This window comes from Eucyclogobius newberryi, unplaced genomic scaffold, assembly GCF_026437365.1.
Source record: "Eucyclogobius newberryi isolate DKJ021-1_F unplaced genomic scaffold, fEucNew1.0.hap1 SCAF_5, whole genome shotgun sequence".
Taxonomy (NCBI): Eukaryota; Metazoa; Chordata; class Actinopteri; order Gobiiformes; family Gobiidae; genus Eucyclogobius; species Eucyclogobius newberryi.
This window is the reverse complement of record NW_027316167.1, coordinates 1,272,511-1,295,003: the sequence shown is the minus strand read 5'-3', so window position 1 is coordinate 1,295,003 and position 22,493 is coordinate 1,272,511. Positions and strand designations below refer to the sequence as shown.

Genomic DNA, 22,493 nt, shown 5'->3' with positions numbered 1-22,493 from the left:
CCTGGTCTTAAATCTGGCCTTGGTCTCAAGTCTCGGTCTACAGCTTGAACCCCTTGGGCCTCCTGTTGAAATCCTTTTTCTGGTCCTCAGGGGTTTTGCGTCGGATCAGCGCCCGTTCAAACGCCGTGGACAGTTTGCTGATGGGTTTCTCGGCCGCTTCTTTCAGTTTGCGAGCGTCAAAACGCGGACTGTAGAGCAGGACCGGCAGGCGGCTCACAAACGAGGGTGGGTCTGGGTCTGAGTCGGGCTCTTTCTGGGTCTGGTCCTGACTCTTCGGACTTGGGTTGATCTCCAGCTGTTTCATGATGCGTTCTTTGGTGGAGAACATGTGAAATAGCAGAGCGTCCCACATTTTCAGTGCTTTAGGTCCAGAGTCTGCCTTTGCCTGTGTCAAATCTAGATCTGGATTCAGCGCTGGTCCCGGTCCAGGATTAGGGTCAAACTCAGGACTCTGTGTTGACTCTTGTTTAGCGTCCACATCTGGGAACTGAGGTTCTTCTTGCGCCACGACCATGTGCTTTTTCAAACGACTCCAGCCGCTGTTTTTGGACCCAAAACCCTTGGACTTGGACTTCAGGGAGTTCTTTTTTTCTTCTTGACCTGGGCCGGGCTCCTGGTCTTGGTTTGGATCTGGGGTGGATTCACTTTTGGGTGACTCCATCTGATCTTTATTTGTAGACTCTTGTTTTTTGAATAAACCCAATAATGACTTTTTATTTTTTTCTGAAGTAGGTTTTGATTTCAGACAAGTCTTTTCTTTTTTCTTTGGGTCTTTGCCTGAATTGGGTTTGGAAACTGGCTCTTTTGGTGGATTCAAAGGTTTGTCCAGGGCTTGGAAGGGACTTTTGGACTCTGGACCTGGCTGAGGCTCTGAAACTTCAGGTTGGTCTTGTATTAGTTTGGGCTCCTGATCTTTGAGTGGAGGGTTAACATATTTGTCCTGGATTTGGTTCTGACTTCCAAACTTTTCTTGTTTTTCTCTTGGGCATAATTGTGATTTTTCTTCATCTTTAGCAGAACGAAAAATGATCTTGGCTTCATCACTGACAGTGACAGATTGGTCTTGAACTTTTTCTATACCCGATCTGGACTCTGGTATAGTTTCTGGTCTGGACTCCGAGTCTTTAGGGGAACAGATAGATTTTTCCCGGACTTGAAGTGGAATCTCAGATTTGTCCAGGTTTTCCTTCAGTGATAGTGTCTGATCTGGTCTGGACTCTGACTCGGAGGGTCTGGACTCCAGTCTGGACTCTGGTTTGGACTCTGGTTTGGACTCTGGTTTGGACTCTGGTCGGGACTCTGGTCGGGACTCTGGTCGGGACTCTGGTCGGGACTCTGGGTCATTAATCATGCTCCCAGTCCTCTCCTGAAGCCTTGCCTTCAGCAGGTCAGTGGTTGGTCCTTGACTAGAATCTGGCTCTTTGTCTGGACTTTTTGGACACTGTTGATCGATTGGTATTGTTGACTTTGGCCTTCTTCTGCTTTGGACTCTGTCTTTAGCTGATAAAACCTGCTCTGGTTCTGGCTGGGTCTTTTTGGGGGATTTTGTCCTGATTTTAGCTTCTAGATTCTCACATTCCGCCTTGGCTTTTTCCAGTAAATGCATCAGTTTTTCAGTCTTTTTTCCTCGAACAGGTGGAACCGTTTCTTTGGTCTGAACCTGGACTTTGCCTAAAACCAGGACTGGGACTTGATCTGGTACGGGGCCATTTTTAATCAAGTTTTCATGGGAGTCTCTCTCACCTTTGAACAACGACTCACTAGAAATCATAATTTCAGGCTGTTCATTGTTTTCTTTTGGACTTTCAGCTGAAGATGCAGGTAATGTCACTGACCTCTTGGAGATTTGGGAAGTCTTGGTCGAGATCTCGGTCAGGAATTGAGTCTGAGTTTGAGTCTGGACCCCGATCTGGTTCTGTGAAGTGTGTTTCATCTTCACTTCCGGATTTCTCATTGACCCTTGTGAAGCCATTTGCTTCTTCATCTCCAAATCTTTGTCCTGAAAAGTCACACATGCTTTGAGACCAGTTTGAGAACTTTCCCAAATCCTGGCTTTGGTCTGGATTTGTAAAGTCTGTTCTAAGTCCGTCAACTTCCGATCTTCCATTAACTTTCGTAAAAGTGGTTTTGTCTGAGCGAGGTTCAATGAATCCTGGTCTGAAACCTGAAGACTCCAGTCTGGTCCTTGTCCAGTCTGGATCTTGGTTTGGATCTGAGTCTGAATTCTGGCCTCCGTTTCTTGAATCAGGTTGAACTCTTGGCCGTCCCTTGGTTTGAACACAAAGTCCAGGTTCAAGTCCTGGTCTGAAACCGGAAGAATCCCTTCTGGTTCGAGTTTGGTCCAAGTCTCCGTCTGGTTTTGGGTCCTGCTCTGGACTTCCAAGGTCTCTGAGACTATATTGGGAACCACCTCCGGAGTCCAGTCTTGGTTTAAGTCCACAAAAGTCTTGTCTGGTCTCAGTCCTGGTCTGGTCTGTTTCCAGTCTTGATGTATGTCCAAGTCTAGACTCTGCTGTGGTTCTAGTCCTCGTGAAACTGGTTCTACGCCCTCCAGCACCATCAGGATATTCTGAGAGTCTATTACAGATTCTAGACGGGACACGGGATGAGACCCACACTTCTCCTCGATTTTGCTTTGGTTCAAGTCCAGCTCCTCGTCTAGGTCCAGTTCTGAGTCTAACTTTGTCACTAACATTTGTCTTAGATTGGGTTCCTGTAAGATTCCTGGTGCTACGTTGTCCTGAGACCACGTCCTTGTCCAATTCGCACTTCCGGCAGATTCTTGAGTCCGAGTTTTCTTCTTTAGTCCCTTTTGGTCCAGGATCATGTCCAGTTTCTCCATGGTTTCCTTCAAAGTCTCTTTCAGTCGGAGTCGAGTTTTCAGAGTTGCTTCTTTTGAAGTCCTGGGTCTGGTCTTGGTCTGGTCTGGGTCGGTTTTCATTGGAATCTTCATGGGATTTTGAGCTGGGTCTAGTCCAGGTTTTTGCAGAGATGACAGACACTTTTCTTTGTCTGGTTCCTGAGGCAGAGAACCAGAATCAATCACTGAGCCATGTCCGAGTCCAGTTTCTAGTCCTGGTTCAGAATCTATTCGAGTCTCACAAGTCCCAAGTCCTGCTGGTCCTGAACCTGAAACTGGGATGAAAGTCTCAAGTCCTGGTTCAGAGTCCAGTCCTGTCCAAAGATTTAAACTACTTTCTACTGTAACTATATTTGGTAAATCCTTCCTGGATCTGTCAAACTCTGGGGTCTTTGGTATAAGTTCTAAACCAGGTCTTAAACCAAGTTTAGACTCTGAGGTTTTCAGTCCTAAACAGGTCTCATTTTCCCAGTCTGAGGCTGTTTTTTCGCTCTCTGGTCCTGAATCTTGCATGATCTGCCCTAGATCTGGTCCAGATCTGGTCCCTGAAGGTCTGGAGTCAAAGTCTGCTGAACCAGTCCCAAGTCTTAGACCAGTTACCAAACCAGGTTGAAACACTACACTTTGTCGTTGTTGAATATCCATGAGAGTGAGGTTTTGGGTGACACTTTTTCCTTCGAACCTTAGTTCTGATTCTAGTTCCAGTCCAAATCCTGGCTCTAGTCTGGGTTTAGACTCTGAAGAATAGAGTTCTGGATTATTACATGGGTTAGATGGTCCCAATGATTGGGAATCTATAATCCCTTTATCAAGTCTTGATTTAAAATTTAGTCCAGAATCAAGTCCTGGTTTAGGAGCAGACTTTCCTGGGATTTCCACATGTTTCTTAAAAGTCCCAACATCATTAAATTGAAATGTATGACTAAAAGCAGGCCTTGGTTCTGTTTGTGTCTTAGGATCAGGGCCGGGATCAGGGCCAGGATCGGTGCCAGGATCAGGGCCGGGGTTAGGGTTAGGGTTAGGGTTAGGGTCACTGTGGACTGGACTCAGACTGACTGGAATTGGTTCAAGTCTTCTTTCTGATCTGTTTTGATTTAGGTCCAACACTGGACTTCCAAAAACACAAGTCTCAGTCCCGTCTAGTCCCACATAGTCCTTAGTCCTGTTCTCCGTTCGGTCCAGACCTGACTCTGGTATAGTCCTGAAGTCCAAATCTGGTTCTGGTTTGTTTATAATAGTTTTCTGTACATTTTTACGAAGTCCAGGTCGGGTTCTGTCGGACCCTAGTCCCTCCAAGTCCTGGTCTAGACCTGAGCTGGCTTTAGTCCAGTTTTGGTATGGACATGTGTTAGTCTGGTCTAAATCTGGTCTCTCACCTGTGGAGTCTTTGAGAATGTCCAGTGATCTGATTTTGGGTTTTGACTCAGTCTCAGACAAGTCTTCCTTAAGTCCTAGTCCTGGCTCTACATCAGATCCTGTGTTAGTTCCAGGTTTGATAGGGTCTTCCTCTGGACTCTCTTTAGTCTTGGACTTGATCCCTCCGAAGGCCTCGTACTGAGTCGGAGTGAGTCCGTAATAAGATCTGGCTCGGTACTGGTTCTGGGAGGTCTTAATCTGGGACTCCAGAATTGAGGACAGGGATTTCCGGGCCTCCAAGAACTGGTCTGGATCCAGGCCTGGACTTGGACTGAGGCAGGAGAGACTCCGAACTGTAATGGGACTAAAGACTTGAATCTGTGGACTTTGGTCTGAACAGGCCTTTAAAGAACTCAAATCAGAACTCAAATCAGGACTCAGATCAGGACTCAGATCAGGACTCAGATCAGGACTCAGATCAGGACTCAGATCAGGACTCAGATCAGGACTCAGGCCAGGACTCAGATCAGGACTCAGGCCAGGACTCAGATCAGGACTCAGGCCAAGACTCAGGCCAGGACTCAGGCCAGGACTCAGGCCAAGACTCAGGCCAGGACTCAGGCCAGGACTCAGGCCAAGACTCAGGCCAGGACTCAGGCCAAGACACAGGCCAGGACTCAGGCCAGGACTCAGGCCAGGACTCAGATCAGGACTCAGACCAGGACTCAGACCAGAACTCAGACTAGGATTCAGGCCAGGACTCAGGCCAAGACTCAGGCCAGGACTCAGATCAGGACTCAGATCAGGACTCAGACCAGGACTCAGACCAGGACTCAGACTAGGATTCAGGCCAGGACTTAGGCCAAGACTCAGGCCAGGACTCAGGCCAGGACTCAGGCCAGGACTCAGACCAGGACTCAGACCAGGACTCAGACTAGGATTCAGGCCAGGACTCAGGCCAAGACTCAGGCCAGGACTCAGGCCAGGACTCAGAGTGGAGACACTCAGAATCCTCAGAGCAGGGTTCAGATCTGACATCAGACCCAAACCAGGACTTGGACCGGACTCTGAGGGCAGTGTGAGGAATGTGGGCAGTTTTGGTAAAGACCCCTCTGAGTCTGGATCAGGTCTGGTCCTGGTCTGGATCTCCGCAGAGCCAGATATTTGGTTTAGAAAAAGATTGTGCTGAATTTGCGCTGTTTTTTCTGGACTTGACACGGACTCGACCAGGACCTGGACAGAAGGAGTCATGGACTTGTGGGTGTCAGAGTCCATGACTTTTGTTGCAGTTTTGAGGACAAGCTCAGGCATGATTAGGTCTTTGTTTGGTTTTGTGGTCTGAGGGACCAAAGACAGATTCTTTGTGGACTCTTTTGATCCGGGCTGAAGACTGAACTCTGCATTTGAACCTAAAGTAAATTCTTGAAGTTTGACTGGACTTGCGTAGACCACGTCAGGTTTTCGGAGGCTTGAATCCAGATTTAGTTGATTGTGAGAATCCTTTTCTGGGCTTAGTCCTAATTTAGACTTTGCCCGGACTGACTTCTGAAAACCTTCTGGTCCTGGTTGGGTTCCTTGAAAATTACTTAACACTGAACCTTGTTCTGATCCAAAGTTCTGGCTCATTTCTGGACTTTTGTGGACTTCTAGTGTGGAATTGTCTAGACCTGGGCTGAGTACTGACCTGGGTATGGACTCTGCACTCATCCAGACCATTTTTGCTTCTGAAAAAGACTGTCGATGTATTCCATTCATAGCAGGGTTAGGGGTAGCAAATTTTTTACATGGATTTTCTGGTATAAATCCAAGATCTCGGACATGGGTCTTTACAGGATCAGGGCCAGGTCTCAGGTCTTGGTTTTGTCCAGTTTTATCAGTTTTTTTGTAAGTTTTATAGTTGTTGGAGACTAAGTCTTGGACTGAAACTGAAAAAGTAGCCTTGGAGGTAAAGGTCTTGGACTCAGCCTGAACTGGGTCAAAGATTGGAGCTGAGAGGTTGTTGGTCTGAGTGTAAAATCCATTTGGACCAGAACTGGGGAGACTTGGATGTTGACCTGGTCTAAAACAGGTCCGAGGATTTTGAGTCAGTTGAAAACCTGTTCTTTGTTCTGAAGAGACTTGGGGCTCTAGGGCTGGACCTGGCCTCTGCTCAGTCTGGGACAGGACTTTGGGGACTGTGTTTAAACCCGAAAGTCGGTTCACTTCACGTGGTCTCTCTGAACCTGGGTCTTTGGTCTGTATCTGAATGGAGAATGTGGCAGTCCGGTCTAGACCTGGTTCTGTGTGGATCTTTGGATTTGGACCAGGTCTGAGCTGGACAAAACCTGGGTCTGGACTTGATGTAATCTGGTACGATGTGAGTGCACGCACATTAGAGTAAGGACTGATTGAAACAGGGGAATAAACCGGAGGAAAACTAAGACCCTGGACTTGTGTGGGCCGAGTCTGGTTCTGGTGTGGCGAATAAACGGGGATCTTCAAGGTGCTTAGTTCTTCGTCAAACATAAACCCAGAACATTCAAACAGAGGAGCCACCTTCTGCTCAGAACTGGTCCAGACCGGCTCAAGACTTGGTCCTGGCCCGGGACTAAAGTGTGTTTGAAATCCAAACATTGGGTTGAACCTGGACTCGGATCCCATGTCAGTCTGGATAAGTCCGTACTGAGCTGCATTTGGGAACACACTGGACTGGTTCTGAAGCTGGTTCCAGGCAAAGTTACATCCAGAATTTGGGTTTAGTTCAGGACTTAAGTTTGGTTTAACTGAGCCAGAATCAGTACCGGCCCAAGCCAGAACCAGACCTGGACCAGAAGGGTTTGTTCCAAAATCCTGGTTGGAGATGAGTCTTGGGTCCAGGTATCGCAGGTTTGACTTTTGCTGAAGGAACACATTTTCTCTGGAGTTCTCCTCCTGCGTCTGAGCCCATCTCAGGTCCGGTCTTAGGTCCGGTCTCCGGTCCGGTTTCAGGTCCGGTTTCAGGTCCGGTCTCAGTTCCGGTCTCAGTTCCGGTCTCAGTTCCGGTCTCAGGTCCGGTTTCAGGTCCGGTTTCAGGTCCGGTCTCAGGTCCGGTCTCAGGTCCGGTCTCAGGTCCGGTCTCAGGTCCGGTCTCAGTTCCGGTCTCAGGTCCGGTCTCAGGTCCGGTCTCAGGTCCGGTCTCAGTTCCGGTCTCAGTTCCGGTCTCAGTTCCGGTCTCAGGTCCGGTCTCAGTTCCGGTCTCAGTTCCGGTCTCAGTTCCGGTCTCAGGTCCGGTCTCAGTTCCGGTCTCAGTTCCGGTCTCAGTTCCGGTCTCAGGTCCGGTCTCAGTTCCGGTCTCAGTTCCGGTCTCAGGTCCGGTCTCAGGTCCGGTCTCAGTTCCGGTCTCAGGTCCGGTCTCAGGTCCGGTCTCAGGTCCGGTCTCAGGCCTTGTTTGGGCGGACTGGGACTTCTGGGGTCCAAGTCCAGTTCCAGGTCAGTTTGGACTTCATTGACCGGAGACAAGCAGGACCTGAACCAAAGAAGAGAAGAGCAAAATTAGTCAAACTTACCATTTCTTGCAGATGATGCAAACTTTTATTAAAGTGCAAAATATAAAATAAACATCTAATTGGATTTTAAAGTAAATACTTTGGTTCAGGGCCACTGCTAGCCCTTTGGGTGCCCTAAGCAGAAATGCTCAGTGGTGTCCCCCATACCCCCAACCCCTTTTGAATGTGTAAAACAAAGTACGTACAGGTTTGATGTATATAATACATAAGGTGACTATATCTGAAGTTTTAAATTTGTTTAGGGTTTTTAAGGTCATTTTGTATGTACTGTATAAATCACAATCCTAAGTGCGATTTGGGGGCCCTCACCAAAGAGTTTTCAACTAAATGTATTCTGATGCATCATTCTTCAGTTTATTTTGAGGGCCCCCAACAGTCCCTAAACTTCCCTCCTACACCCCTGCTGCAGCATCACCTGAAACCCTAACCTGCAGAACAGATCCAGAAAACCATATAGGCTGCAAACCCTAAACCTAAACCCTAACCCTTAACCCTTAACCCTTAACCCTTAACCCTTAACCCTAACCCTAACCCTAACCCTAACCCTAACCCTAACCCTAAACCCTAACCCTAACCCTAAACTTCCCTCCTACACCCCTGCTGCAGCATCACCTGAAACCCTAACCAGCAGAACAGATCCAGAAAACCATATAGGCTGCAAACCCTAAACCTAAACCCTAACCCTAAACCCTAAACCCTAAACCCTAACCCTAAACCCTAACCCTAACCCTAACCCTAACCCTAACCCTAACCCTAACCCTAAACCCTAACCCTAAACCCTAACCCTAACCCTAACCCTAAACCCTAACCTGCAGAACAGATCCAGAGAACCATATAGGCTGCAAACCCTAACCCTAAACCCTAACCCTAACCCTAAACCCTAACCCTAACCTGCAGAACAGATCCAGAAAACCATATAGGCTGCAAAACCTAACCCTAAACCCTAAACTCTAACCCTAAACCCTAACCCTAACCCTAAACCCTAACCCTAACCTGCAGAACAGATCCAGAAAACCATATAGGCTGCAAACCCTAACCCTAAACCCTAAACCCTAACCCTAACCCTAAACCCTAACCCTAACCTGCAGAACAGATCCAGAAAACCATATAGGCTGCAAACCCTAACCCTAAACCCTAACCCCTAACCCCTAACCCTAAACCCTAACCCTAACCCTAACCCTAGCCCTAACCCTAACCCTAACCCTAACCCTAACCATTTCTGTTAGCTTTAGCGTCACCCTAACCCTCGCAGCACCAGCTGGACGCATTGCATGATTTATTTAATTATTGTTATGGTTTCTAATTGCACATGAGGCTAATTTTCATTTACTTAAGATGAAAATTAGCCTTAGCTTTACTACTTACTGTAGAATACGTATGTGGTGCTGATGGTTCTGCGTCTGCTTTAATGGTGGCTGCCCCTGCATATCTAACATCTAACCCTAACCCTCCAGAGCGAGGTGATACTTGAGTCCCAGTTTGAATAGGTAAAAAACTGATGACAGATTATGCCAACTACTGTAGAATCACTGTTTAATTTCAAAAGGAACAGTGCAGCTGCTGCACAAATAGTCTATTATGTGGGTCGGAAGCGCTGCTATGGTTGTTTTTAGCCAAGCCAATTTATGGGTACAGCACATTTAACAACAAGTCAATTTCATCTAGTTCATCTAGGTCTGAATCCATCTGAATTACATCTGTAAATTCAACTGTAAATGCTGTGTAAGCCTATTTAATTTTTATCCTATAGCAGATTTAAATTGTTTTTCTTTTTGACTTTATATTGGTTGTTTTATCATTGTTCCTTTTTTATGTTGCACCGAATCATCAAAGCAAGTTCCTATGTTTGTGAATTCTGCTCATTGACAATGGCAAGAAACTTTTTCAGATTTTGATTCTGATCCAAACCAACAGAATGTGGTAAACAAGCTTGGCCCTGAAGATCTGAGGATGTTCTGCTTCATAGATGTTTGCATTTACCTAAAGCTTTATGTACAACAACAGTTTGTGTTCACGTGAGATCAGAACATTGTAGAATCTGAGTCTGAGTCAGAATCCTCAGGTAGAGCTCTACTCTAACCCTGGAAGTATCAGAGGTTGACCTGGTTTAGAGTTCATATCTTTGTAATGACTGGTTCACAACAGCCTCAGAAAGTTGTGCCATTATTCAACTCCAAAAACTCGATTGTGGTCAGTTAAAGGACTTTAAGACATACGATTAATATGACACATTTAATAACTAATAATGAGAAGGACAAACGTTTGAGGGGTTAGAAACAGAACCTCTATCTGAGATTATGACAAGATCAATTTCAAGAATTTGTCTTCAGATTCTAGAAACAGTTGAGTTAAGGTTAGGGTTCTGACCTGAAAGGCACTGGCGTCGGGCACACTCCCGCTTTTTTCTTGTTCCGTTTCTTCTTGAGTTTCTGGAGCCTCACATTGTCTTTTCCTGGTTTAGGCAGAACCGGGGGCGGAGCCTGGTCCAAGTCCTGGTCTAGAGGGTCAAAAAGGTCAGGGTCCATCTGTGAGTTCTGCAAAAGACCCAGATCGTGAGGACTCATACAGACCAAGAACTACTTTAAAGACAGATTTATACCAGGTCTAAATCCTTTAGTTAAATACACCAAACAGAACACAGATATACAGAAAACTCCTGGTTTATACTTTTTACTTTGTTAAATGTATAAAACATTTATATTTTATTTCATGTTTGTTTAACCCTTTCCTGTCATCAGTAAATGTTTTACTGTAACAGTCAAGTTTTATAGTCCATGTCTGGCCTAGTTTGAAGTCTGGGACCTTGTCTAAGTTTAGATTGAAACTTGATCCAGATCTGAACCAGCTGCTGGCTTTTCTGCTCCTGGACAAACTAGGACTAAACTAGGTCGAAATCAGGTCTACACCGGGTCTGAAATAGGACAAAACCTGGTCAAAACTAAGGTCCAAACCAGGTCTAAACCAAGAATAAACCAAGACTAAACCAGGTCTATACACGGTCTAAAGCAGGTCCAAACCAGGTCCAAACCAGGTCTTAACCAGGATTAAAGCAGGACCAAACCAGGTCCAAACTAGGTCCAAACCAGGTCTATACCAGGAATAAACCAACTTTAAACCAGGACTAAAGCAGGTTTATACAAGGACTACAGCAGGTCTAAAGCAGGTCTTAAACAGGTCTAAACTCGGTCCAAACCAGTTCCAAACTAAGTTTGAACCAGGTCTAAAACAGGGCTAATGCAGGACAAACGCAGGACTAGACCAGGACTAAAGGATTAAACTAGTTCCAAACTAGGGACAATCCAGGACTACAGCTTCCACATCTAAAAAAGGTCTAACGCTAAAAACACAAAAAAAGAGAAAACCGGTTTGTTAAAGCCTGATCCCGTCAGAGACTGAACAGTGATGGGCCTGGTTAATACTCGGAGGGGAGACCACTGCAACACCAGGTGCCACAAGGGGGCGCTAGTACACTTGTGTCCTTGGGCATACACCTTACCTCCAGTGTCCATGTATGCTGGGGTTTTACACATGTGTGTCATGTATGTTCATATGTATCATGTATGTTCATATGTATCAAGATAATCATGTATGTTCATATGTATCATGTATGTTCATATGTATCATGATAATCATGTATGTTCATATGTATCATGTATGTTCATATGTATCATGTATGTTCATATGTATCATGATTATCATGTATGTTCATATGTATCATGTATGTTCATATGTATCATGATAATCATGTATGTGCATATGTATCATGTATGTTCATATGTATCATGTATGTTCATATATATCATGTATGTTCATATGTATCATGTATGTTCATATGTGTCATGTATGTTCAGATGTATCATGTATGCTCATATTTATCATGTATGCTCATATGTATCATGTATGTTCAGATGTGTCATGTATGTTCAGATGTGTCATGTATGTTCAGATGTATCATGTATGTTCAGATGTGTCATGTATGTTCATATGTATCATGTATGTTCAGATGTATCATGTATGTTCATATGTATCATGTATGTTCATATGTATCATGATAATCATGTATGTTCATATGTATCATGTATGTTCATATGTATCATGTATGTTCATATATATCATGTATGTTTATATGTATCATGTATGTTCATATGTGTCATGTATGTTCAGATGTATCATGTATGCTCATATTTATCATGTATGCTCATATGTATCATGTATGCTCATATGTATCATGTATGTTCAGATGTATCATGTTTGTTCAGATGTATCATGATTATCATGTATGTTCAGATGTGTCATGTATGTTCAGATGTATCATGTATGTTCATATGTGTCATGTATGTTCAGATGTATCATGTATGTTCAGATGTGTCATGTATGTTCATATGTATCATGTATGTTCAGATGTATCATGTATGTTCATATGTATCATGTATGTTCAGATGTATCATGTATGTTCATATGTGTCATGTATGTTCACATGTATCACGTATGTTCATATGTATCATGTATGTTCAGATGTATCATGTATTTTCATATGTGTCATGTATGTTCATATGTGTCATGTATGTTCAGATGTATCATGTATGCTCATATGTATCATGTATGTTCATATGTATCATGTATGTTCAGATGTATCATGTATGTTCATGTGTATCATGTATGTTCATATGTATCATGTATGTTCAGATGTATCATTTATGTTCATATGTATCATGTATGTTCATATGTATCATGTATGTTCAGATGTATCATGTATGCTCAGATGTATTATGTATGTTCAGATGTATCATGTATGTTCATATGTATCATGTATGCTCATATGTATCATGTATGCTCATATATATCATGTATGTTCAGATGTATCATGTATGCTCATATGTATCATGTATGCTCAGATGTATTATGTATGTTCAGATGTATCATGTATGTTCAGATGTATCATGTATGTTCAGATGAATCATGTATGTTCATGTGTATCATGTATGCTCATATGTATCATGTATGCTCATATGTATCATGTATGCTCAGATGTATTATGTATGTTCAGATGTATCATGTATGTTCAGATGTATCATGTATTTTCATATGTATCATGTATGCTCATATATATCATGTATGTTCAGATGTATCATGTATGCTCATATGTATCATGTATGCTCAGATGTATTATGTATGTTCAGATGTATCATGTATGCTCATATGTATCATGTATGCTCAGATGTATTATGTATGTTCAGATGTATCATGTATGTTCAGATGTATCATGTATGTTCAGATGAATCATGTATGTTCATGTGTATCATGTATGTTCATATGTATCATGTATGTTCAGATGTATCATTTATGTTCATATGTATCATGTATGTTCATATGTATCATGTATGCTCAGATGTATCATGTATGTTCAGATGTATCATGTATGTTCAGATGTATCATGTATTTTCATATGTGTCATGTATGCTCATATGTATCATGTATGTTCATATGTATCATGTATGTTCAGATGTATCATGTATGTTCAGATGTATCATGTATTTTCATATGTATCATGTATGCTCATATGTATCATGTATGCTCATATGTATCATGTATGCTCAGATGTATCATGTATGTTCAGATGTATCATGTATGTTCAGATGTATCATGTATTTTCATATGTGTCATGTATGCTCATATGTATCATGTATGTTCATATGTATCATGTATGTTCAGATGTATCATGTATGTTCATATGTATCATGTATGCTCATATGTATCATGTATGCTCATATGTATCATGTATGCTCATATGTATCATGTATGTTCATGTGTCATGTATGTTCATATGTATCATGTATGTTCATGTGTCATGTATGTTCATATGTATCATGTATGCTCATATGTATCATGTATGTTCATATGTATCATGTATGCTCATATGTATCATGTATGCTCATATGTATCATGTATGCTCATATGTATCATGTATGTTCATATGTATCATGTATGTTCGTTAACATGTCTGGTCCCACCAAATAAACCTGATAATAAGAATATTGTCCCAGTCTGCAGTGGGTCAGATGCCCTCCCTCTCTGCCTCCACAAACATGTTAGAAACATGAGCTTAGATTTAATTCATATCCTGATTTGTGTCAAATGTGAACTGTCCAAATTTGTATTTCTTATTTACTAGAAGAAGAAAAATCCTGAACTTTTTTCAGGCTCTTTTGGTCCGATGGCTCCATTACACAGGACAGTTTAGCATGAAATGGGGGTGGGGCAAATTGAACTCACAACTCTGCAGCCAGCTTCACAGGGAGCCGGCACACGTGCTACCACTCCAACCACTCCACCACCGGGTCAGGGTAACCTAACCCACCACTTTTGTATTTATTTAATTCATCAAATATAAGACATCATCAGTGACAAACTGAATAAACTCACAAAATACCGTCCCACACACAAAGCACAACATGTGGTACAAGCCATTCTTATTGTTCCTTTTCTCTGTAACCCCGGGTTACTGAGGTGGAATATTCTGTAACCCCGGGTTACTGAGGTGGAATATTCTGTAACCCCGGGTTACTGAGGTGGAATATTCTGTAACCCCGGGTTACTGAGGTGGAATATTCTGTAACCCCGGGTTACTGAGGTGGAATATTCTGTAACCCCGGGTTACTGAGGTGGAATATTCTGTAACCCCGGGTTATTGAGGTGGAATATTCTGTAACCCCGGGTTACTGAGGTGGAATATTCTGTAACCCCGGGTTATTGAGGTGGAATATTCTGTAACCCCGGGTTACTGAGGTGGAATATTCTGTAACCCCGGGTTACTGAGGTGGAATATTCTGTAACCCCGGGTTACTGAGGTGGAATATTCTGTAACCCCGGGTTACTGAGGTGGAATATTCTGTAACCCCGGGTTACTGAGGTGGAATATTCTGTAACCCCGGGTTACTGAGGTGGAATATTCTGTAACCCCGGGTTACTGAGGTGGAATATTCTGTAACCCCGGGTTATTGAGGTGGAATATTCTGTAAACCCCGGGTTACTGAGGTGGAATATTCTGTAACCCCGGGTTATTGAGGTGGAATATTCTGTAACCCCGGGTTACTGAGGTGGAATATTCTGTAACCCCGGGTTATTGAGGTGGAATATTCTGTAACCCCGGGTTACTGAGGTGGAATATTCTGTAGTGGTTTTCACTCTGTTCTAAGGTCGTTTCCTTCTCACAAACAGAACTGCAGTATTCAGTATTCGGTCTTCAGCTTCTCTGCTCTCTGAGTATTTTAATGTTCCAAATGACAATTTCTATTGAACATCGAGACTTTTAAAGCACATTTTGAACCAAATAAAGGTGTAAATATAGTGACTGAAGCTTCTAGGGAAAATATTTTTGAATGAAGTCTTTTTAGACATTTTGATTTAATAATTCCAGTGTCTTTTGTTTTTCTAGTCGACTAGCCACAATTAGTCGATTCATTGTTGCAGTTTTACTTCTGTTGAAAATGGCTGCTGATTGGCCGATCATTCCCTCGGTCTCCATGGTGACCTGACTGTTCAGCCATGTTTGTAGTTTAAGACACATATTAACGTCTTTGTGCAAGTTATAAATATTTGTATTTAAACTTTCAGATTCTTTCTACATAATGTCAGACTCACCTTCAGTGAGATCCAGAGCCCAGGGTCTGTCCAGGGTCTGTCCAGGGTCAGTCCAGGGTTAGTCTAGGTTGAGACCAGTCTTTAGACCAGTTTAGATCCAGGTCTTCTTTGGTCCCAGGTCTTGAGCCTCTATTAGTCCAGTTTGAATCCCGAGGACAGTGGTAATCCAGAACAAGCAGAGACCGGAGCAGGACTAAGACCGGTCGAGACTTGGTCTAAGTCAGGACCATGAGTCCTGGTCTAAAATAAGTTAGACTTAACCTGACACCACTCAAACTGCACATGTGCGAAGGGCCAGGACTGTTTCGGTCTTTAAAGGCTGCAAACACAGAGGAACTACAAAGACTTTATTTGAGTTACAAATCTAAGTTCCAACACACTTTACTCTCCAACATAAAGACTTAACCCTAACCCAACCCAACCTAACCTAACCCAACCTAACCCAACCCAAACTAACCCAACCTAACCCAACCCAAACTAACCCAACCTAACCCAACCCAAACTAACCCAACCTAACCCAACCCAAACTAACCCAACCCAACCCAACCTAACCCAACCCAACCGTACCCAACCTAACCCAAGGAATTAAACAGAAACAGCTGGACTTAATTTCAACAGCCGACATTGATATTCTTTCATTCTCCACAGTGAATTTAAAGTTAGTGAAGTTATTTTCATTCTTTATTTGGATCCTTTGCTTCCACCAGGTGTTTGCTGGGTTAGGTTTAGGTTCAGACTCATCCTAGACCTGCACAAGAGATAAACCCCTCCAGTGAAGTCCTGACCAAGCAAGTTCAAGCTCTACAGACGTGTCCTCGGACGCTGCGCTGTTCCTGACGTCTACGACGCTGCTCCTGACGTCTACGACGCTGCTGCTCCTGACGTCTACGACGCTGCTCCTGACGTCTACGACGCTGCTCCTGACGTCTACGACGCTGCTCCTGACGTCTACGACGCTACGACGCTGCTGCTCCTGACGTCTACGACGCTACGACGCTGCTGCTCCTGACGTCTACGACGCTGCTGCTCCTGACGTCTACGACGCTGCTGCTCCTGACGTCTACGACGCTGCTCCTGACGTCTACGACGCTGCTCCTGACGTCTACGACGCTGCTCCTGACGTCTACTACGCTCCATTTTGCCGCTAAATGTCAAACTTGAATTCAGGTCAAATCCATTACCTTTATTTTGTCCCTGAATGTCTCAAAATCTCCCATTATTTAATGCTTTATTCATTGTTCTTCTGTTTATCAGCCCCCATGGGCACCTGGGTTCCCTCGGGTGCTCTTGAGTTCTCCTTTCCCTGCAGTTTTCAGCTTCACTTGAACACAAATTGAACTGCAAACAAAGAAATGCACAAATATTTTGAAGCATATTTTTTTTATCAAACTGGTTCTCCATCCACAATATCAGCTCAGGGAGGGCATCTGACACGAGCTGCTCCGGCTCTGGGAGGGCATCTGACACGAGCTGCTCCGGCTCAGGGAGGGCATCTGACACGAGCTGCTCCGGCTCAGGGAGGGCATCTGACACGAGCTGCTCCGGCTCAGGGAGGGCATCTGACACAAGCTGCTCCAGCTCAGGGAGGGCATCTGACACGAGCTGCTCCGGCTCAGGGAGGGCATCTGACACAATCTCAGTCAAACACGTCTTTGTAAAAAGTTAAACACAAAAGGCTTTTTGAGCTTTACAAATATTTATTATAAAATGTTTTGTTGAATATTGAAGTTTAGTTTGTGAGAGCGACCAAAGCCTCCACCACGTTTCCAAGATGTTCTCTGAGCGACCGCTCGGCCACGACACGAGAGATCTCCAGCTCACACATCTGCAACAGACAAATGTGTTTGAACCAAGACATCAGGGTGTAATCCCTCGCCCGTCCCTCGCCCGTCCCTCGCCCGTCCCTCGCCCGTCCCTCGCCCGTCCCTCGCCCGTCCCTCGCCCGTCCCTCGCCCGTCCCTCGCCCGTCCCATTGTAGAAAAAGATTCAGTCGTATCGTCTGGACTCTGTTTTTTAAAGAAAAACAAACGTTTGGACTTTCATCCGAGTTGTTGTCAGGACCAGGATCAGATATTTATCCTACTCCGAGTAGGCTCCGCCCACCCGGCTGGATCTCCTGATAAAGGGTTATGGGTTAGAGTTATTGATCCCTCTTGTTTACTATCAGCCCTTTAATGGGCTCAGCCTCCTTTGGTAACCTGACCGTGGCTCCCTCCTCACAGAGTACCTGGTTACCTGGGCGTCGAACTGGGCGTCGACGTCTCCAGGGATTCAACATTCCATTATAAACGACTGGAAGGTTGAAACTTAAACCCCCATTTCTATTTAATGATGTTTTTTCTGTTTGAACAGGTTATTGTTGGACTGTTCCATTATTAAGAGCAGCTACAATTCATATCAAAGCTGTTATTTCAGAATATAACAAATGACATAACCTAGTGCTTCATAAACATAACCTAATGCTTCATAAACATAACCTAATGCTTCATAAACATAACCTAATGCTTCATAAAACATAACCTAATGCTTCATAAAACATATACAAGCTACAGACAATGCAAAAGCTTCAATAGTCAGAGTTTATTTATAAGACTCACGATGAGCTCCACGTCTTCTCTCCTGATGGTGACTTTGGCCAGTTCCTTTTCCCTGAAACACAAAGACAAGAGTCAAATAGAAAAGGATAAATAATGTATATCAAGTAATAAGATTGCCTCGATGATTCGTTGAATTTACACATTTCATTAAAGGCCGTGGCTGCAGAGCCGCGGCGCGGTCAAATGGCCCAGCAGTTTCAGGAACCGCAGCACTGCCATATAGCCTCATGGCTAACCCTAACCCACTGCCATATAGCCTCATGGCTAACCCTAACCCACTGCCATATAGCCTCATGGCTAACCCTAACCCACTGCCATATAGCCTCATGGCTAACCCTAACCCACTGCCATATAGCCTCATGGCTAACCCTAACCTTAACCCACTGCCATATTTGAATAAATATATATTTAAAAAAAATATACACACACACACACACACATATATATGTGTGTACACACACACACACATATATATGTGTGTACACACACACACACATATATATGTGTGTACACACACACACACATATATATGTGTGTACACACACACACACATATATATGTGTGTACACACACACACACATATATATGTGTGTACACACACACACACATATATATGTGTGTACACACACACACACATATATGTGTACACACACACACACATATATGTGTACACACGCACACATATATGTACACACGCACACATATATGTACACACGCACACATATATGTACACACGCACACATATATGTACACACGCACACATATATGTACACACGCACACATATATGTACACACGTACACATATATGTACACGTGTACACACACATATATATATGTGTACACACACACATATATGTGTACACACACACACACATATATGTGTACACACACACACATATATGTACACACGCACACATATATGTACACACGCACACATATATGTACACACGCACACATATATGTACACACGCACACATATATGTACACACGCACACATATATGTACACACGCACACATATATGTACACACGCACACATATATGTACACACGCACACATATATGTACACACGCACACATATATGTACACACGCACACATATATGTACACACGCACACATATATGTACACGTGTACACACACACACACACACACACACACACACACACACACACACACACACACACACACACACACACACACACACACACACACACACACACACACACACACACACACACACACACACACACACACACACACACACACACACACACACACACACACACACACACACACACACACCCTCTGAGACTACGTCACTGGTTGGGCGGGGCACACGCGCTCCGAGACTACGTCATGGGTTGGGCTATGGGTTATGGCACCTTTAACCCGGCGCGGTCAAATAGTGCAGCAGTTTCAGGACAGGAGAGGACAGCGCGAGGAGAGGCCGAGGAGAGGACAGCACAAGAGGACGAGGAGAGGACAGCGCGAGGAGAGGACAGCGCGAGGAGAGGACAGCGCGAGGAGAGGACAGCGCGAGGAGAGGACAGCGCGAGGAGAGGACAGCGCGAGGAGAGGACAGCGCGAGGAGAAGACAGCGCGAGGAGAAGACAGCGCGAGGAGAGGACAGCGCGAGGAGAGGACAGCGCGAGGAGAGGACAGCGCGAGGAGAGGACAGCGCGAGGAGAGGACAGCGCGAGGAGAGGACGAGGAGAGGACAGCGCGAGGAGAGGACGAGGAGAGGACAGCGCGAGGAGAGGACAGCGCGAGGAGAGGACAGCGCGAGGAGAGGACAGCGCGAGGAGAGGACAGCGCGAGGAGAGGACAGCGCGAGGAGAGGACAGCGCGAGGAGAGGACAGCGCGAGGAGAGGACAGCGCGAGGAGAGGACAGCGCGAGGAGAGGACGAGGAGAGGAGAGGACGAGGAGAGGACGGCACAAGAGCGCGAGGAGAGGACAGCACAGGCTGCAACACTGACCGTTCCTGTTTGGCCTTCTGCTCTCTGGACCGTCTGTCGCCGATCACAGACATCGCCTGAAACACACACACACACGTGATAAATGTATGGATAAAACATGGGGAATCTGCGTTTCAGTTTTATGCAGCTAAAATCTGGAACATTCTTCCTGAAGATGTGAGACAGGTTCTACTCTGACAATGTTCAAATCTAAGCTAAAAACAGTTTTGTTTAGCTGCGCATATGACTGAAGGGATTTTTTCTTTGCACTCTTCTCTTTTGTTTGTGATTTTATTAGTTTAGAAAATCAGTTGGATTGATAAATTTTAATTTAGTTAATTTTATTGTAGTTAATTTTTATCGTTGCACTCTTCTCCTTTGTTTGTGATTTTATTAGTTTAGAAAATCAGTTGGATTGATAATTTTTAATTTAGTTAATTTTATTGTATTTCTGTAATTTCTTTGTGATTTGAATGCATTTTTCCTGCTGTGAAGCACTTTGAATTGCCTTGTGTATGAAATGTGCTCTACAAATAAACTTGCCTTGCCTTAAAACAGCCATATGGATCATACCTAGAGCAGAATCATAACTTTATGGAGCGGATGGAATTATAGCTTGATCTATAGTACAATAATTGTACCATAGATCAAGACGAATCACTTTGTGATCAATATCAAATACAACTTACTTTTAATCAGTGACACAAATGACCTTTATAAAAGCCGCTTTGACACAGAAGTGCTCCCGCACGTGCCATCCTCGTGTTTTTAGCATTAGCCTCCGTTAGCTCAGTTGTTTGACCCGGTTCCGTCCCGGTTTAGACCATTTGCCCCGGTCTTGCCCGGTGTTTGCCCCGTATTTGCCCGGGTGTTTGCCCCGTGTTTTCCCGGGTGTTTGGCCCGGGTGTTTTGCCCGGTGTTTGCCCCGTGTTTGCCCGGTGTCCCGGTCCTTACCGTCTGCAGGTCTTCACTGCGGATTTCCTTCTCCTCCGCGTAGTCCGTGACGCGCTCCAGGTCCGCGGCGCCGCTGTCATGTTTGCGCGGTTTCTCCTGCACTTTATTCCCGGACAAAGCGCAGTTTTCTTCGGCCTCCAGCTCCAGTTCTACGTCTCCCTCCGCCGCCATGATGCCGCGTTACACCGGAAGAGAAGCTTTTCTTCTTCTTCTTCTTCTTCTTCTTCTTCTTGTGTATTTCCGGCGGCCACAAAACGCGTTGCTGTCCCTCACTGGTGAAAGTCCAGTATGACATTTGACTAGATTCTTTTGCGCAACTATAGAAAACAAACAAAGTTTATTTGTCGAGCAAAATTCATACACAAGGCAATTCAAAGTGCTTAACAAAATGCATTAAAATCACACAGACATGACAGAAATCACTAAACAATTTAAGACACAAAAGAGAAGAGTGCAAAGAAAATCCTTTCAGTCAAATTCACTGCTAAACAAAACAGTTTTTATCTTAGATTTGAACATTGACAGAGTAGAACCTGTCTCTGGCACCAGCAGGAGGCCGGTCCATGTTTAGTCCTGACTCTGGCACCAGCAGGAGGCCGGTCCATGTTTAGTCCTGACTCTGGCACCAGCAGGAGGCTGGTCCATGTTTAGTCCTGACTCTGGCACCAGCAGGAGGCCGGTCCATGTTTAGTCCTGACTCTGGCACCAGCAGGAGGCCGCTCCATGTGTAGTCCTGACTCTGGCACCAGCAGGAGGCCGGTCCATGTTTAGTCCTGACTCTGGCACCAGCAGGAGGCTTGTCCATGTTTAGTCCTGACTCTGGCACCAGCAGGAGGCCGGTCCATGTTTAGTCCTGACTCTGGCACCAGCAGGAGGCCGGTCCATGTTTAGTCCTGACTCTGGCACCAGCAGGAGGCTTGTCCATGTTTAGTCCTGACTCTGGCACCAGCAGGAGGCCGGTCCATGTTTAGTCCTGACTCTGGCACCAGCAGGAGGCCGCTCCATGTTTAGTCCTGACTCTGGCACCAGCAGGAGGCTTGTCCATGTTTAGTCCTGACTCTGGCACCAGCAGGAGGCTTGTCCATGTTTAGTCCTGACTCTGGCACCAGCAGGAGGCCGCTCCATGTTTAGTCCTGACTCTGGCACCAGCAGGAGGCCGGTCCATGTTTAGTCCTGACTCTGGCACCAGCAGGAGGCCGGTCCATGTTTAGTCCTGACTCTGGCACCAGCAGGAGGCCGCTCCATGTGTAGTCCTGACTCTGGCACCAGCAGGAGGCCGGTCCATGTTTAGTCCTGACTCTGGCACCAGCAGGAGGCTTGTCCATGTTTAGTCCTGACTCTGGCACCAGCAGGAGGCCGGTCCATGTTTAGTCCTGACTCTGGCACCAGCAGGAGGCCGGTCCATGTTTAGTCCTGACTCTGGCACCAGCAGGAGGCTTGTCCATGTTTAGTCCTGACTCTGGCACCAGCAGGAGGCCGGTCCATGTTTAGTCCTGACTCTGGCACCAGCAGGAGGCCGCTCCATGTTTAGTCCTGACTCTGGCACCAGCAGGAGGCTTGTCCATGTTTAGTCCTGACTCTGGCACCAGCAGGAGGCTTGTCCAT

At 45.0% G+C, this 22,493-nt stretch overlaps 3 protein-coding genes across 3 annotated transcripts in view; all 3 read right to left on the bottom strand.

The window, feature by feature from the left end:
* LOC140380800 (V-type proton ATPase subunit d 1) overlaps positions 1–262 on the bottom strand; it is a 371,409-nt gene extending 371,147 nt beyond the window's left edge. Inside the window, exon 1 of the mRNA XM_072464710.1 lies at positions 258–262. The gene's annotated coding sequence lies outside the window, so the exon portion shown is untranslated. The remainder of the gene's footprint in view (positions 1–257) is intronic.
* LOC140380795 (uncharacterized) lies at positions 35–15,595 on the bottom strand. Its single transcript, XM_072464703.1, has 3 exons — positions 15,382–15,595; positions 10,108–10,274; positions 35–7,700 (listed from the first exon to the last, which is right to left on the bottom strand). Exons 2-3 carry the CDS (start codon positions 10,263–10,265, stop codon positions 38–40), a joined length of 7,821 nt encoding a protein of 2,606 aa, XP_072320804.1. The 5' UTR covers positions 10,266–10,274; positions 15,382–15,595; the 3' UTR covers positions 35–37.
* Positions 15,596–17,058: 1,463 nt separating this feature from the next.
* hypk (huntingtin interacting protein K) lies at positions 17,059–21,103 on the bottom strand. The gene is made up of 4 exons (XM_072464714.1): positions 20,889–21,103; positions 19,956–20,011; positions 17,979–18,030; positions 17,059–17,206 (listed from the first exon to the last, which is right to left on the bottom strand). The coding sequence occupies exons 1-4, from the start codon at positions 21,057–21,059 to the stop codon at positions 17,111–17,113; spliced, it is 375 nt and encodes a 124-aa protein (XP_072320815.1). The 5' UTR covers positions 21,060–21,103; the 3' UTR covers positions 17,059–17,110.
* Positions 21,104–22,493: the final 1,390 nt, after the last annotated feature.

What these genes read in the sequence shown, in the direction of transcription:
- LOC140380795 (XM_072464703.1), bottom strand. Translation starts at nt 10,265, where the DNA reads ATGGACCCTGACCTTTTTGACCCTCTAGACCAGGACTTGGACCAGGCT. An exon ending in CCGACGCCAGTGCCTTTCAG is followed by an intron (nt 7,701 to 10,107) that starts GTCAGAACCCTA and finishes TCTTTGGTTCAG; the next exon opens with GTCCTGCTTGTCTCCGGTCA.
- hypk (XM_072464714.1), bottom strand. Translation starts at nt 21,059, where the DNA reads ATGGCGGCGGAGGGAGACGTAGAACTGGAGCTGGAGGCCGAAGAAAAC. An exon ending in GCAGTGAAGACCTGCAGACG is followed by an intron (nt 20,012 to 20,888) that starts GTAAGGACCGGG and finishes TGTGTGTTTCAG; the next exon opens with GCGATGTCTGTGATCGGCGA. An exon ending in CAGAAGGCCAAACAGGAACG is followed by an intron (nt 18,031 to 19,955) that starts GTCAGTGTTGCA and finishes TTTGTGTTTCAG; the next exon opens with GGAAAAGGAACTGGCCAAAG.